General features: G+C 38.9%; 1 protein-coding gene across 1 annotated transcript in view; it reads right to left on the bottom strand.

The window, feature by feature from the left end:
• The window catches only part of KIF4A (kinesin family member 4A), a 129,189-nt gene that overhangs the window by 32,176 nt on the left and 80,346 nt on the right, over positions 1-16,667 (bottom strand). Inside the window, exons 15-20 of the mRNA XM_032619389.1 lie at positions 16,307-16,492; positions 9,804-9,907; positions 8,705-8,849; positions 7,826-7,936; positions 3,986-4,069; positions 2,672-2,785 (exon numbers count right to left, since the gene is read on the bottom strand). Of these exons, the coding sequence (XP_032475280.1) occupies positions 2,672-2,785; positions 3,986-4,069; positions 7,826-7,936; positions 8,705-8,849; positions 9,804-9,907; positions 16,307-16,492 (744 nt within the window). The remainder of the gene's footprint in view (positions 1-2,671; positions 2,786-3,985; positions 4,070-7,825; positions 7,937-8,704; positions 8,850-9,803; positions 9,908-16,306; positions 16,493-16,667) is intronic.

Below are 16,667 nucleotides of genomic sequence, written 5' to 3'. Positions count from 1 at the left end.
TACTTCACTCTGTATGACAGACTCTAGGTCTATCCACCTCATTACAAATAGCTCAATTTCGTTTCTTTTTATGGCTGAGTAATATTCCACTGTATATATGTGTCACATCTTCTTTATCCATTCATCCAATGATGGACACTTAGGTTGCTTCCATCTCCTGGCTATTGTAAATAGAGCTGCAATGAACATTTTGGTACATGACTCTTTTTGAATTATGGTTTTCTCAGGGTATATGCCCAGTAGTGGGATTGCTGGGTCATATGGTAGTTCTATTTGTAGTTTTTTAAGGAACCTCCATACTGTTCTCCATAGTGGCTGTACCAATTCACATTCCCACCAGCAGTGCAAGAGTGTTTCCTTTTCTCCACACCCTCTCCAGCATTTATTGTTTCTAGAGTTTTTGATGATGGCCATTCTGACTGGTGTGAGATGATATCTCATTGTAGTTTTCATTTGCATTTCTCTAATGATTAATGATGTTGAGCATTCTTTCATGTGTTTGTTGGCAGTCTGTATATCTTCTTTGTTTTGATATTATTAGATTTTTTAAAATTTTATTTTTGGCTGTGTCAGGTCTTAGTTGTGGCATGTGGGATCTTTGTTGCGGCATGTGGGATCTTTCGTTGCAGCTCTCGGGCTCTTTGTTGAGGCACAAGGGCTTCTCTCTAGTTGTGGCGCACGGGCTTCTCCCTAGTTGTGGCGCATGGGCTCTGTAGTTTGCAGCACTCAGGCTCTCTAGTTGAGGTGCGCACACTCAGTAGTTGTGGTGTGCAGGCTTAGTTTCCCCGCAGCATGTGGGATCTTAGTTCCCCTACCAGGGATCTAACTTGCGTCCTCTGCATTGGAAGGTGGATTCTTTACCACTAGACCACTAGGGAAGTCCCTTGGCAGTTTCTTATAAAGTTAAACATACACTTACCATATGACCGAGCAATCCCACTCCTAGGTATTTACCCAAGTGAAATAACTACCTTTGTTATACAGAAACCTGTATGTGAATGCATTTATAGTGGCCTTATTCATGATCACCAAAAACTAGGGGAAAAAAAGACTCCAAGATAACCTTTAACAGGTGAATAGATAAACTGTGGAACATCCATATGACGGAATAATACAACATGGATGAATATCAAATGCCTTAATGCTAAGTGAAAGAAACCATACTGTATGTTTCCAGTTATATGACACTGATGCAATGCAAAGTGAAAACAATAATGACAGAATACAGATCAGTGTTTGCGAAGGGCCAGCATATGGCTGTGGGAGAAACTGACTACAAAGTGTTATAGGGGAATATAGAACTACTCTATATTTTTATTGTGGTGGTGGTTATACACCTGTATATGATGTTAAAACTTGCAGAACTACAGTAAAAAGGGTAGATCTTACTGTACATCAGTTATACCTTAATAAAATAAGTTGGAAAAAAATCAATGTCGTTTGTCATACTGAATAAAAACAAACCAACCAACCATAAGATCATAAGATCACCTCAAGAAGATTATCTCAGAAAGATCAGAAACCATAAGATCAGCTCAAGAAGATTCAGAAAAAACTTTTGAAAAAATCCAACATCTATTCATCATAAAAACTTTCAGCAAACTAAGAACAGACAAGAACTTCTTCAACCTGATGAAGAACATATACAAAAAACCTATAGCTAATATCGTACTTAATGGTGAAAGGCTGAATGCTTTCTCTCTAAGATTGGGAACAAAGCAAGGATGCCCTCTTTTTTTTTTTTTTTTTTAAATTTATTTATTTATTTATTTTTGGCTGTGTTGGGTCTTCGTTTCTATGCGAGGGCTTTCGCTAGTTGCGGTGAGCAGGGCCCACTCTTCATCGCGGTGCGCGGGCCTCTCACTGTCGCGGCCTCTCGTTGTGGAGCGCAGGCTCCAGACGCGCAGGCTCAGTAGTTGTGGCTCACGGGCCCAGTTGCCCCGCGGCATGTGGGATCTTCCCGGACCAGGGCTCGAACCCGTGTCCCCTGCATTGGCAGGCGGATTCTTAACCACTGCGCCACCAGGGAAGCCCAAGGATGCCCTCTTTTCACCTATTCTATTCGATATTTTATTGGAGGTTCTAGCAAGTACAATAAGGCAAGAGAGTTTTTTTTAAAGGCATACAGAGTGGGTAAGGATAAATAAAATTGTCCCTATGCGCAGATGATGTGATTTAGAAATCACATGTGATTTCTAAATCACAGATGATGTGATGTAGAAAATCCAGTGACAGAAAGCAGATTAATGGCTGCCTGGAGATGGGGCGTAGAGGGATAGACTGGGGAGGGGAGGGAGGGATTACAAAGGTGTACGAAGAAAGTTTTGGTCCTGATGGACATTGACTTTATCTTGATTGTGGTGATGATTTAATGGGTGCATATCTGTGTCGAAACTTATTAAACTGTACACTTTAAATATGTATAATTTATTGTAGGTCAAGTATACCTCAATAAAACTTTAAAAATTAACTGAACGGGGCAGGGATAGAAAGGGTTCACTACTCATGGTCTTTAACAACCGTTCAGAGATAATCATATCTTTAGGAAATAATGCTTTCAGGTAGAACTCCAGATTTTGTAGTGTTTCCTTCTAAACGAAAAGAAAGCTACTTCCCATTTTTTCCTATCCCCAATGTACATAAGACAAATGGCAGTTCAAGTTGTCCATACCTTCACTCGAGCTGTAGTGCCTTCCATTCCACGGCTCTGAGTCTCCTTCCGCTTTTCTGCGACCTCTCGTTGTTTTTGGAGAGCATCTTTGAGACGCTTGTTGGCAGCTGCTGCCTAAATAAAAATGGCTCATAGTAATGTTGAATTGAAGGGTAGAAAGAAGAACATTCTTCATTAATTATGTATTTGATGATTCATACAGCTAATCGTCTGAGAAATACAAATTAGAACCCAGTGAGATGCCTTTACTTAAACCCTGGAGTGGCTACGATGAAAAATAAAACGACTGACAATCCCCAGGTTAGTGAGGATATGGAGCAACTGAAACTCTTATCTATGGCTGGTGTGAGTAAACTTTGGTACAAACACCATGGAAAACCACTTGTCATTATTAACTAAACTTGAACATACACAATCCCTGTGATTCATCATTTCCCCCCTAGGTATAACTCACCAGAAAGGCTCACGTACCTGTGCCAAAAGATACTGAAATGCAAGTTCAGAGCAAACCACCCCTACGTGCAACAGCATTGGTGTTTATTACAATTCTACTACCAAATCAAAGAAACAAGATGCACTTCATTCTCTGTAATTCCCTTCAAAACCAGGAAAAATAATTTGTAGTGTTAGAAGTCAGGACGGTCGTTACCTCTGAGGAAGGACTCGTCATTCGGAGAGAGAACAGGTGGGGGTGGGGATGAAGTTCTAAGGTTCTAGTAGTGACTTGTTTGTCTTTAGGTTGATGGTTGTACAGGTTTTTTCGCTTTGGAATAACTCATGGAGATGTACATAATATTTGTGCCCTTTTTAGGTATATATATTCTACTTCAATAAAATAATTTATATTAACATAATAAAAAAGAAAGAACATTCTAATTTCTAGCATATTAGTCAAGAAAAATAAAAAATTCTATGGGTTTGAATTCTTATAGGAACTACATTTATAAGTCTCCATGTACATAACACTGGTGAACAGCTACTGCGTTAGAGCCTAGGGGAGGCACACAATTTCAAGGAAGCACTGCAGATTGAAAGCGACTGGAAATGTCATATATCAGAATTACTCTTTTTGTTTTGTTTTGTTTGGTTTGGAAAGAAGCCCAATTAGAAAAAATCCTTATTTGAATAGTGCCATTTTCATCAGGTTTTTATCTGCTGACAGTTCATGACAAACAGGGATCAAGACTTAGGAACTGCTGGTCAAGACTGTTATCCCTGGTTTCAGGACACTGGCTCATTTAAGGGATACTCCTCTGCCATCATCCAAGCCTGAAAGTGATAATACACTTGACCTAGCAGATTGGATTTTCTTACCTCCTCAGTTTTACGTCTGAGCACACTAGACTGTTTCTGGAAGCATCTTTCAAGTTTGAGCAGTTCATATTGCCTCTTACGGTCCTGAGAAGAAAAGAGTCAGACTTTTCATTGCTATTCAGCTAGCTAAAATAAAACCTTATAATGTAACTGAAGAGTCTTTCAATGGTATAGTCATTATGGAAATCAGTATGGAGGTTCCTTAAAAAATTAAAAATAGAAAGACCATATGATCTGACAATCTCACTACTGGGTATATATATATCCAAAGGAAATGAAATCAGTATCTTGAAGAGATATCTGCATTCCCATATTTGTTGCAGCATTATTCACAATAACCAAATATGGAAACAACCTAAGTTGACAACCTAAGTTGACCTAAGTTGTTGACAAATGAATGGATAAAGAAAATGTGGTACGTGTATACAGTTGACGCCTGAACAACGTGGGGTTAGGGGTGCCAACCCCCATGCAGTCGAAAATTCGTGTGTAACTTTACAGTTGGCCCTCCATAGCTGTGGTTCTGCATCCATGGATTTAACCAACTGTGGATAGTATAGTAGTGTAGTATTTACTATTGAAAAAAATACATGTATAAGTTGACCCGCACAGTTCAAACCCATGTTGTTCAAGGGTCAACTGTATATACAATGGAATATCATTCAGTCACATACAAGGAAATCCTGCTATTTGTAACAACATGGATGAACCTGGAGGTCACTGTGGTAAGTGAAATAAACCAGACTGAGAAAGACAAATACTATATGATCTCACTTATATGTGAAATCTAAAAAAGTCAAACTCATATAACCAGACAGTAGAATGATAGCTACCAGGTACTGGGGAGGGGATGGGGGCAGTGAGGAAAATGGGGAAAGGTTGGTCAAAGGGTACAAAATTTTAGTTATAAAATGAATAAGTTCTGGGGATCTATGTATAGCATAGTAACTATAGTTAATAATACCATACTGTATACTCGAAATTTGTTAGGAGAGTAGATCTTAAGTGTTCTCCCTACACTGAAAAGAAGGGGTAACTATGTGAGGTGATGGTTGTGTTGCAATCAGGAAATGTGGTATCTCCAAATGTATTGTTCTCTTTCAAGATTGTTATGACTATTCTGGGTCACCTGCATCTCCATATGACTTTTAGGATCAGCATGTGAATTTCTACCAATAAGCTAGAGGAAATTTGGTTGGAATTGTGTTGAATCTGTAGATCAATCTGAGGGGGTATTCCAACTTAAGAATATTAAGTCTTCCCATCCATGAGCATGGATTATTGTTCCATGTATTTAGATCTTTTTTAAAAAAATTAATTAATTTATTTTTTGGCTGTGTTGGGTCTTCAATGCTGCGTGCAGGCTTTCTCTAGTTGCGACGAGTGGGGGCTACTCTTCATTGTGGTGCGTGGGCTTCTCATTGTGGAGGCTTCTCTTGATGTGGAGCACAGGCTCTAGGCACGCGGGCTTCAGTAGTTGTGGTGCATGGGCTCAGTAGTTGTGGCTTGCAGGCTCTAGAGCACAGGCTCAGTAGTTGTGGCGCACGGGCTTAGTTGCTCTGCAGCATGTGGGCTCTTCCCAGACCAGGGCTCAAACCCGTGTCCCCTGCATTGGCAGGTGGATTCTTAACCACTGCACCAGCAGGGAAGCCCTATTTAGATCTTTAATTAATTCAATGATGTAGTTTTTAGTGTATAAGTCTTACACTTGTTAAGCTTATTCCTAAGTATTTTATTCTTATTGATGTTATTATAAAAGGAACTTTCTTAATTTCATTTTCAAATTGTTAGTGAATAGAAATACAACCAAATTTTGTGCATTGAACTTATGTCCTGCAAGCCTGCTGAACACATGTATTAGTTCTAATAGTTTTCAGTTGATTCTCCGGGATTTTCCACATACAAGATCATGTCATCTCTAATAGAGATAGTTTTGCTTTTTCCTTTCCAATGTGGATGCCTTTCATATATTTGCCTAATATCTTGCCTAAGTGTTCTGGCTAGAACCTCCAGGACAATGTTGAATAGAAGTGGCGAGAGTGGATACCCTTGTCTTGTTCTTGATCTTATGAGAATTCAGCTGTTAATTTTATTGGGATTTCTTTGTATGTGATGAGTCATTTTATCTTGCTGTTTTTAAGTTTTTTGTCTTTGTCTTTCAACCATTGGACATGATGTGTCTTGGGTGTTGATCTCTTTGCATTTATCCTACTTGTAGTTGATTGAGCTTCTTAGATGTGTAGATTAATGTTTTTCATCAAATTTAGAAAGTTTTCAGTCATTAGATCTTTGAATATTTCGACTGCTGTTTCATTTATTGTTCTCATGGAGCTACCAGTCTCCTCTTAATTGCTCACCACCAAAATTTCCATTGTTTTTGACAGCACCTTTAGGTTTTAACTTCCCCAGACTCTGTCCCCAAATAAAGTCAGTCCCCTTAGGGAGAGCTGCATTCCTATGGCCTGCCCCTCCCCCTGGGCAGAATCCTCTGCACCACTGCTTAGGACCTGGGGATGGGGACAGAAGCCCACTTCTCTGAGTGACATCTCTGTTCTATGAGTAGGATGCGGGCCAGTGGCAGCATACCCTATTTTTCTTGGCTGGTCTCCTGACATGGAACCTACATCCTATGATTAGATGGGTTATGGTAGTCAGACCCCAGTAGTCCTGGTCTTCTGCAGCAGGGATACAGCTTCCACCCTCTGCATGGAGGCTAGGTGGAAGAAGGGATCCCCAGATCTCTTGGCTGCTCTTACCTGAAACAAAGCTTCAGCAACATGGAGCTGAGGGGGGATGAAGGGAGAGAGTTGGTCGTGGCTCATATGCCACAGACTATTGTTGTTCTTACTCAGATTTAGTAGATTTCCTTGAATAATCGGTTCCTTGCTATATGCCCTTACGACAATACATTTCACCAGTTGTGCTTCTTTTGCTGGGAAGAGAGTCCACAAAGCTCCTCATGCCACCATTCCTCATGTCACCATTCCTGAAGTACTTCTCTCATTTCCTGACCCAACATATCACATTCTGGCCAATTCTAAAAATTACCCCAAATTAATGTCCTTTCCAGTGTTCTTTCCAAGAACATTGTTACTACTCTAATTCAGGCCCTTATTATCTTTCTGGATGACGCAATACCTGCTTAACTTGTGTTCTGGCCTCCAGTTTCTCAATAGTTCAGTTTGTTCTACACGTGACTCCCCAGATGTATCTTTGGAAAGCAGTACTTTGCTGATAGCACTTTGTTTCTCAAAAACCTTAAAAATCTTTACACTGCTAACAAAATATAGTTCAAACTTCCTAGATCTTTAACAATCCAGATTCAATTTGTCTTTCCAATGGAATCTTCTCCTACTGTCTTTCATCCCACCTGGATCATTCGCTATTCCTACAAAGTTGTCATCTCTGTGTCTTTGTTCCTGCTCTTCCATTTATCTGGAATGCCTGCATTTATCTCTATCAAAATCCTCCCTATTGTTCAAGGTCTTTTCAGTCCAACTGGAAGTGTGCTTCCCTTTCTTAATTACATTGGTATTTTAGACTATTTGTAAAGCACAAGTCTCTTTATTTCTTGTATTGAAGAAAATCATGCTTATGTCTCATTTTCCCCTTTAGACAAGATAGTCTTCAAGAGCAAAACACATATACTACTCAACTTTCTATTTTCCATGGTATCTAGTGGATGGTATCTTGCACGTAGTAGACGTTTAATAAATAGTTGTTAAATTCATGAATGTATCATATATTTAGAGATACCAGCTGTTTGAAGAGAAGCTTTAATGTTAGTCAGCCCAGAAAAGGGTTCATTAGGTAGGACTTTGAGAAATTGTAGTTACTTACCCGTTCTTTTAATTGGATTACTTCTTTGTCTTTTTGTTGCTTCCACTGTCTGAACCTCTCAGCATCCTCTTTCATCTGACGCATTAACTGTACCCGCTGGTTTTTCATCACCTGTAGAAACAAAAACCAACACGAATAGTAGTCATCTGCACTTATTCTGGGCTGATGTACAGATGGATAGACTAACCATTAAGAAGAGAGAAAAAAATCCAGAGCTGAGCTGAGAAGCCTGCCAACAGATTTTCTGATTATGTTTGCAATACCACTTGCTATGCTTGCATAGACTATACAAATGATCGCTCTGAAGAAATAATAGAAAAAATGTACCTACAAGCTAAACCCAGCCCTAAATTCACTGCATATAAATGAAATTTCAAGGAAGTATCTACTAAGTCTCAAGGACAAATCTACCTAGCAACCACTGTATTCGAATAGTTTCAGTACAATGACCTGTAACCACCACTTTGTACATGTCAGAAGTTGAACATTCAATGACTGAAAATTTTCTCTATGTGTCTGTTGTTTTGCAACCACTTTGCAAAATTATTCCACATGATCATGGAAAGTGGTCAGAATGTCACCACTAAATATTAAGGTATCATCGCCCTTTGGTTTCAGAGAATCTAACATTAAAACTCTGAATGTCAAAGCAGAGTTTTGTTATTCAGATTCTAGATGGCTAGCACAATGTCCTACAAAAGGGACATTTGTAGAGATTCAAACACTTGAAATGATGGGCCCTGCCTGCTACTTTCTCACCTGCAAACACCTCTGTAGTATAATTCTAATTCTAATAATTCTAGTAAAATTCTAATTCTAAATAAAACACCTATGTTTGTAAGTTTCTATAGGGTAAATGCAAGGATGAGAGTTTATTACCCGTATTTCCTGGTTCAGTTTGGAGACGGTATGCTCTGTGGATTCTTTCAGCTTCAGAAGTTTAGACTGCTCATTCAGTTTCTTCTTCAGATCAGCTATTTGACCCTCTAGCTCCTGGAGACGTTTCCGGCGGCGCTCACTCAACCTAAACACAGATGTTGTAGGAATGAGGACTAGCAGCAGCAAAGTCTGACTCCAAAAGACATAATATTAGACTCCCAGGTTCACAACCTTGATATATATAAAATAGGCGGCCAGTCACATAGCCATCTTTAAATAATGAATCCCACCCAAACAACCAAAACCATCTCAACACTGGGAGCTAAAGAGTAAAGGAAATTTTTTGCGTAAGTAACAATGTAGCTGCCTCAATACACTACTCTCTCACCACTCTGCGTTAAAAGGATGGTTCTTTGAAGGCATTTCACTTCACTTGAGCGTAAGGAATAATTCCGATGATTGTTATACAAGTCTGAGATAGAAAGTAAACATTCAACATAACTTTTAAGAACATGAACTTTAGATACTATAGAGATATAACAGAATCACTAAGTAAAAAGAAGGTAGAATAGCCAATAAAGGCAAAGGTCTAAGGGAGTGTAGGATATTCTGGTAATTTGTCTTGGTTTTATTCTTAACCGGCTAAGGGATGGCTAGATTGATTTTTCATTTGCTAGCCTGAATATTAATTCTATTCACAAACGAATTTACCATCAGCACAGGGACAAAGAAACTGTTGCTGTCTGGTAGGTCTGATAATCTTTCAAAATACAGCTCAAATGCTAACTTCTTATAAAGCTTTCCTTGATCATGCCAGCCTGAACTGATATCTCCTGCCTCTGAACTCTTAAAGCCATTACTGCCTAAGAAATTTATTTGGCTGCTAATCATATGCTGTGTTATGGCATTCTTCTACTGTCACCATGAGATGGTATTTAAAATCTCAGTTCCTTAGCTTTTCTTTTGTTTTAGGTCTCCTCTCCATAATTAGGTTTAAATCCTGTAGGGGCAGGAAATGGCTCTTTCACTTCTCTGTTTCGTCTATGGCTTTTCATACACAGTTTGGGACTTGAAATAATAGCATTGACTTTTTTCTTACTTGGCTTGGTTGACATCCTTCTTTGTTGTCTGAAGTTCAAGAACCAATTCTTCTTTTTCCTTTTGCAGATTGATGACTTCCAATTCTAGGTTTTTTATGTTATCCTAGAAATGTTATAGGTCGAGAGAAAGAAAACATTAAAAGGCAAAGCAAGAAAATCACTTCAACATCTCATGTCTTAAGGAACTAGGCATTCAACTTTACCACTTCGATTGCACACTAAAAGCATTTGTACTTGATTTGATGGAGAATGAAGTTATATAGTGGGAAAAGTACGAACTTGGAATCCAAAGGCCTGGGTTTAAACCTTGAGTCCAGCACATCCTATCTAAACAACTTAAGGAAAGCCATTTCATCTCTTTTAGTCTTAGTTTCTATGCAAACAAGAGTTAATGTGGCAGGCCTGAGACTGATATCCTAAAAACAGACCTGGCTTGCAAGTTGGACCTCGGCTCATGTCTGGGATCTTGGATTTTGGTAGGATTTCCACCATCTCCTAACTGATAAGAGTGGCTCATTATGCCTCAACTGTGCAAACAGTATGATTTATCCTGAACACATGCTTTCCTTCTGGGAGTCTAGAATTTTTGTGTGTGCTAGGCAGAGAATGCCTACATGAATTACTGCTGCTAACAATCCTGGACTCCTAGGCTCAGGGGAGCTTCCCTGATAGACAACATTTCACACATGTTGTCAAAACTCATTGCTGGAGGAATTAAGTACATACTATGTGACTCCATCAGAAGAAGACTCTTGGAAGCTTGCACCTGGTTTCCTTCAGACCTTGCCCCATGTGCTCTTTCCCTTTGCTGATTTTGTTTTGTATACTTCCACTGTAATAAATCTTACACTGAGTCCTGTGAGTCCTCCTGGTGAATCATTGAACCTGGGGGTGGTCTTGGGGACCCCCGAGAGTTTTCCTATCTATGTAAACAACTAACACCACCTACCTCACAGGGTTGTTGGGAAGACTGAATAAGATAAAAAGTAAAGATATTTTGTAAACTGTAAAGAGCTGCACAAACATTCTTATATTCTGAACTTTCAAACGTATGCATTCAATAGCATCTGCAGTTCTGCATGCACTTAGAAAACAAATTCTAGAAACTGAAGTTTGGTAGTTTTTCCAAGATTGGGAAAACTCAATGAACAGATTCCTTCCTGTTCTCATAACCAAAAAAAGATTAAAGGAAACTGGCTGAATAAGTGGTTGGTAGCCAAGAAGATTATACAAGGGCCTTAGACCAGTACTGAAATGACAAAAAGAAGCAGAGGCAGGTTAGGTGGGGCTGTATCTAAATAGGCAAGAGCTATTTTCCATGAAGTATACTTTTAGTCATTTCAATCTAATCAATGAAGACCAATCTCACTGCTTTATATACCCTGTATATTTAAACTGGCAATAACGTGTGTGTGTGTGTGTATGTGTACTTATAGAAGTAACACATGAAAACATTCTTGTAAAAAATAATCCAGATAATACATATAAAGGGCAAGTCCCCTTGACTTCCTTACCCCTGCCAAAATTCCAGTCCTCTCTCCAGAAGTAACCACTGTCATCAGCTTGGTCCAGATCTTCCAGACATTTTTTCCTTAGACACTTACATACTATGTATATAGACATGTACATATTCTAGACATTTACATAGAAATGTAAATGCCGTGTGTGTATGTGTGTATTTACTAAGTATATTGTGGCAAATGCCTAGAATATATAATAATATATGTAAATACATAGACTTTAAAATAATATATACACACACGTGCATATATGTATGTGTATGTGTGTACTTACTGGAATATGTTAAAGATAAACAGAGTTACATTATATGTAGATAATATTCTGTAACTTGCCTTTTTTTTAAAACTTGGTCTTGGAGATTTATTTATATCAGTGCATACAGATCTATCTCATTCTTTTTGTTGCCATAATGAAACATTCTTGTACATGCCTTCTGTGCACACGTGCAAGGTTTTTCTAGGGTAGAGACAAGTGGAATTACAGGGTCATGGGGGTACACATTTTCAATTTTAATAGATACTGCCAAATTGTCCCCCAAAGTGGTTATTCCAATTTACACTCTCGCTAGCTATGTATGAGAGTACTTATTTCCCTGCACCCTTGCGAACATTTGATATTGCTACACTTCAAAATTTTTACCAATGGGATGGGTAAAAAAATAGTATCTCTTCATTATGTATGCCACATTCAGTTAATAGTCTCACTGGCTCCACAAGGGAAATTATTCAAATATTTGACTCCTGGGCTATTATAATTCATGGTAGTCTTCACTAACAAGAACTTATACCTCCTCAGATTTTTCTATAGCAATTCTTTACAGTGATAGGAAAAATATTGTTTAGAACAAAAAATTACCTTTATTTCTTAGAAAAAGAGAGACATTTACATGTGATTAAAAGGTACTGTTAACATTAAGAATTTATTTCCTTTTAACTTTAAGGTTTGGAAGCTCAAGCATATTTGATTCCAAGGGAAAAAAAGGACAAGTTATCTTACTACAGCTATAGCTATAGATCATTACTAGCACCCCCTCATAGGGTTAGAAGTACACTGGGGGAACATATGTCCCTGCGTTTCTAGGCAAGAGTACAAGAAGAGAGGAATAATTTCTCAGCCTTATCGTTAATCCTTCATTTATCCTGGAAAGGCCAAAATACATTCAACCTAAAAAAGGCTGCATTTTATGTCCTGTTAGTATGGAGGATTGAGCTATGTATTTAACTTGCTCTCTCCTGAAAACCCACTAAAATGACCTCCCAAGAGGGTATAAATCAACAAGGATGAAGAGAGCAGTCAAGAGATATAAACAAACTTTTTTGGATGAGGAAAATATTTTGGATAAGTGGTAACTGAATTAGAGTAGAAAAAGCTAAACTATGACTCCTATAGGACAAATGTCAAGAAGTAACAAGCTAATTTGTACCATAGCACCACAAAGAGGAGAAGAGGTTTCCTCTCTGGAGAGGCTGAACCTGACAGGCTGGACTCATAGGCAGCAGACACAGCAAAAGGCAGGGATAAAGTAACATACTACTGATAGGGGATTAAATAAAAGTCTGTATATAACTGGAGAGACTTCAACTCCCTCTTTTCCTCTGAGTTACCAGAAATAGGGCATATTACTACTCTCCCCACACAACTCCAGGCAAGAGAATGAAAGATTTCTTTATTGGAAACTGACCAGCCCAGAGAAACCTATGCATACAGAATTTCCTATTGGCTATTAGTGTCTCACTGTTAAATATGAATGGACAACCAAAGATCACTGGAAATTTGAAGAAAGCTTCTTACATGAAAGACCAAATCAAACACACTAAAGAGGGGAATTTGAACGAAACAGAGGCAAGGCAGGAAGAAGAAAACTTCAACAAAATTTAATTTCTATCCTTAGAGATGAGCACTGCATCCATGAAAAAAAAAGAAGAGAAGGCTATAAAAAGGAACAATTAGAGAATTTTAAAAAATCTTAGAAATAGGCAAATAAAAAAATTCACCAGAAGGAGTGCAAGGAAATCTCCCAGAGAATGGAATAAAAAGACAAAGAAATAGAAAATAGGAGAGAGGAGATAAGAAAAGCAGAGACTAAATCTAAGAGATCCAATATCTGACTAAGAGGAGTGCAAGAAAAAAAAAAAAAAAAAAAAAAAAAAAAAGAGGAGTGCAAGAAAAGAAAAAACAGGGATTTCCCTGGTGGCGTAGTGGTTAAGAATCTGCCTGCCAATGCAGGGGACGGGGGTTCAATCCCCGGTCCAGGAAGATCCCACATGCCACAGAGCAACTAAGCCCGTGTGCCACAACTACTGAGACTGCACTCTAAAGCCCGTGAGCCACAACTACTGAGCCCGCGTGCACAACTACTGAAGCCCACACACCTAGAGCCTGTGCTCCACAACAAGAGAAGCCACCGCAATGAGAAGCCCACACACCACAGTGAAGAGTAGCCCCTGCTGGCCGCAACTAGAGGAAGCCCATGTGCAGCAACGAAGACCCAATGTAGCCCAAAAAATAAATAAATTTACTAAAAAAAAGAAAAGAAAAAACAAAGAAAATAGAGAGGTGGGCATTATTTAAAGAAATAATACAAGAAAACTTCCCACTAAAGAAGAATACAAATTTCTAGATTGAAAGGACCCACCAAGCACCAAGCACAATAAGTGAGAACAGATCCACACCAAGGCACATGATTGTGAAATTAAAGAATACTTGGGGATAAAGAAAAGATCCTGAAAGTTGCCAGAGGGGAGGAAAATACAGGTCAAATAAAAAGAATCAGGAATTATAATGGACTTCTAAACAGCAACATTGGAAATAGAAGACCATGGAGCAAAGCCTTCAAAATTCTGAAGAAAAACGATTTCCACTGTAGAATTCTAAACCCAGCCAAACTAACAAGTGTAAGAAACACCACCATCACCACACCACCACCACCACAACAACAAAAAGCTACTTTCAGGCATGCAATGGTTTAAAACATTTTCCTTTCATGTACACTTTCTCAAAAAGCTGTTTGGGTTGTACTCCACCAACACAAAGGAGTAGCCCAAGAATGAGGAAGACATGGAATCGGTTTCAACACAGAGATGAGAAGTGAAGCAGGTTCCCAGGACGACGGTCCCAGGCTGATGGCTGGGCAGTAGGCCCAGAGAAAGCAAACCAGAACAAAAGATTCCAAGAGGGTTGTCTTCAAGAAAGAAATGGATTGATAAATTACCTGGTATGTTTGACTACTGAGAGGAGCTTTATAATTCTCTTAAGAAGTTTGGAGATAAATTATTGACAGGTAAATAGCAGACTAAGTAAATGAAAAAATGAGATTATTATTACTATTGTGATTATTATTATTATTTTTGGCCATGCTACATGGCTTGAGGGATCTTAGTTCCCCGACCAGGGATTGGACCCGGGCCCACAGCAGTGAAAGCCCCCAGTCCCAACCACTGGACTGCCAGGGAACTCCCAAAATTAACTTCAGGAAATGCAAAAGGCTGTATAAGAAAGGAAATGGAATCATAGTATACTATGTGGCTCAGTTATAAAACTTACGTAATCATAAAATTTAAACACTAAATATTCATTTAATCAAAAAGTGTGATATAACCATTTTGAAAGATAGAGGTGAGGCACTGTGCATGGGGGTATGTATAAGAGAGCTATATTCCCGTCTCCCATAGTGGGAAGTCAATTGAAAATGTCCAAAAATTTTAAAGTAACATAATTATACTACCAACTCTTATCTAGAAATCTGGAGGTAAATGTCAGAAGAAACAGCTTAAAGAACTTAAACTATAAGCCTAGGGAATAGGAGAGAAGGTAGTAGGGCAGGAGATTGCTTTTATTTTTCTGAGCATTGTACTATTTGACCTGTAAAAATGATATACGTGCATTTGTGTGACATAAATAAAAAATAAGTTTCAAAAAAGTTAAGACAAAAAAAAAAGTTAAGACTGTGATAACAAAAAGGAAATAACACCTCTATTGGCAACTCAGTTATTATTTTGGAAGCAACTTCTGCCCTATGGGAAAAAAAGTGGTGAAAATTATTTAGGAGAAACACTTTTCTTGTTTTTACTCTGAAAACTTAGGGGAACTGGTGGTAGAAATGTATGAGTAATACAGGGATTTGTCGAGAACAGCATATAGGACTTTGGGGATGATAGGATATAGCTGAATGGGAAAGTAATCCACCCTTCCCCCTACCAGTTCTGCTAACATCCCTTTGTGGATGGGAAATACCAGGCTACAGGGGAAAATAAGGTCTGGAGCAAGGGTAACCTTGTGGACAACCTAAAAGCCCAAGACTTGTCTTTAAGTAAAGACCTGATTATTAATTAGCAAGGGCCACTTAGGACTACCACTAGGAAAAGCAGTTTAACCATTTGCCAACTCATGTGACATCCACTACAAGTGTCTTCATAATTCTCACTATAACCCAGACCGTCTACTAAGAGATGTACCTTTCTTAGAATCCCAGCATAGTTATTAGAACAAAATTTCTCTACAAGTAGGGACCACATTTATTATAACATTATCTAACTATTTATTAAATACCTGTTGCATAAGTAAGGTATTAGATTAAATGAAAGAAAATTACAGTTTCTTTATACTGAATGTATCCTTTTTTTTTTTTTTTTTTTGTGGTATGCAGACCTCTCACAGTTGTGGCCTCTCCCGCTGCGGAGCACAGGCTCCGGATGCGCAGGCTCAGCGGCCATGGCTCACGGGCCCAGCCGTTCCGCGGCATGTGTGATCCTCCCAGACCGGGGCACGAACCCGTGTCCCCCGCATCGGCAGGCAGACTCCCAACCACTGCGCCACCAGGGAAGCCCAAATGTATCCTTTTTTTAACCAGCAGCACAACTCCAGTTGTACTATGCACATTATGTTGCCCTGTCATCATCAAAAACGGTGTGCCTGCTTTCTTCCCATACTACTAAAGAGAGATGGTAGACATGAACATTACGTGCCCTAGTAAATATTGTACCTGGTACTGGAACTCGATAGGCTGTAGTTGGCTGTCATTCTGATTCATTTTCTTGGCTAGGGCCTCTTTCAGTGCAAGGGCTTTATTCAACTCAACCAGCTCCTTAGACATCTGAGCTTGACGTAGAGCATGCTGAGTGGTGAAACCATCAGAAGACCTGCTGCTCCCTGGACTGATTTCCACTTGCTGGAAAAGATCAGTATAATGAGTTGTGAGAGGAACAAGCAATTGGAGTTCCTTAGGCACTGTTTCTTCAAGTCTCACAGCCACTTCTCCATTACCAGTACCTCTGTTCTTTTTTTTTTTAAGTACCTCTGTTCTTTTAAAACTGTAGCTTCTCAAACATTTGCTTTAAACATCA

This window comes from Phocoena sinus, chromosome X (assembly GCF_008692025.1).
Source record: "Phocoena sinus isolate mPhoSin1 chromosome X, mPhoSin1.pri, whole genome shotgun sequence".
Lineage (NCBI taxonomy): Eukaryota > Metazoa > Chordata > Mammalia > Artiodactyla > Phocoenidae > Phocoena > Phocoena sinus.
The sequence above is the reverse complement of the archived record's forward strand: the minus strand, read 5'-3'. Positions and strand labels throughout refer to the sequence as shown.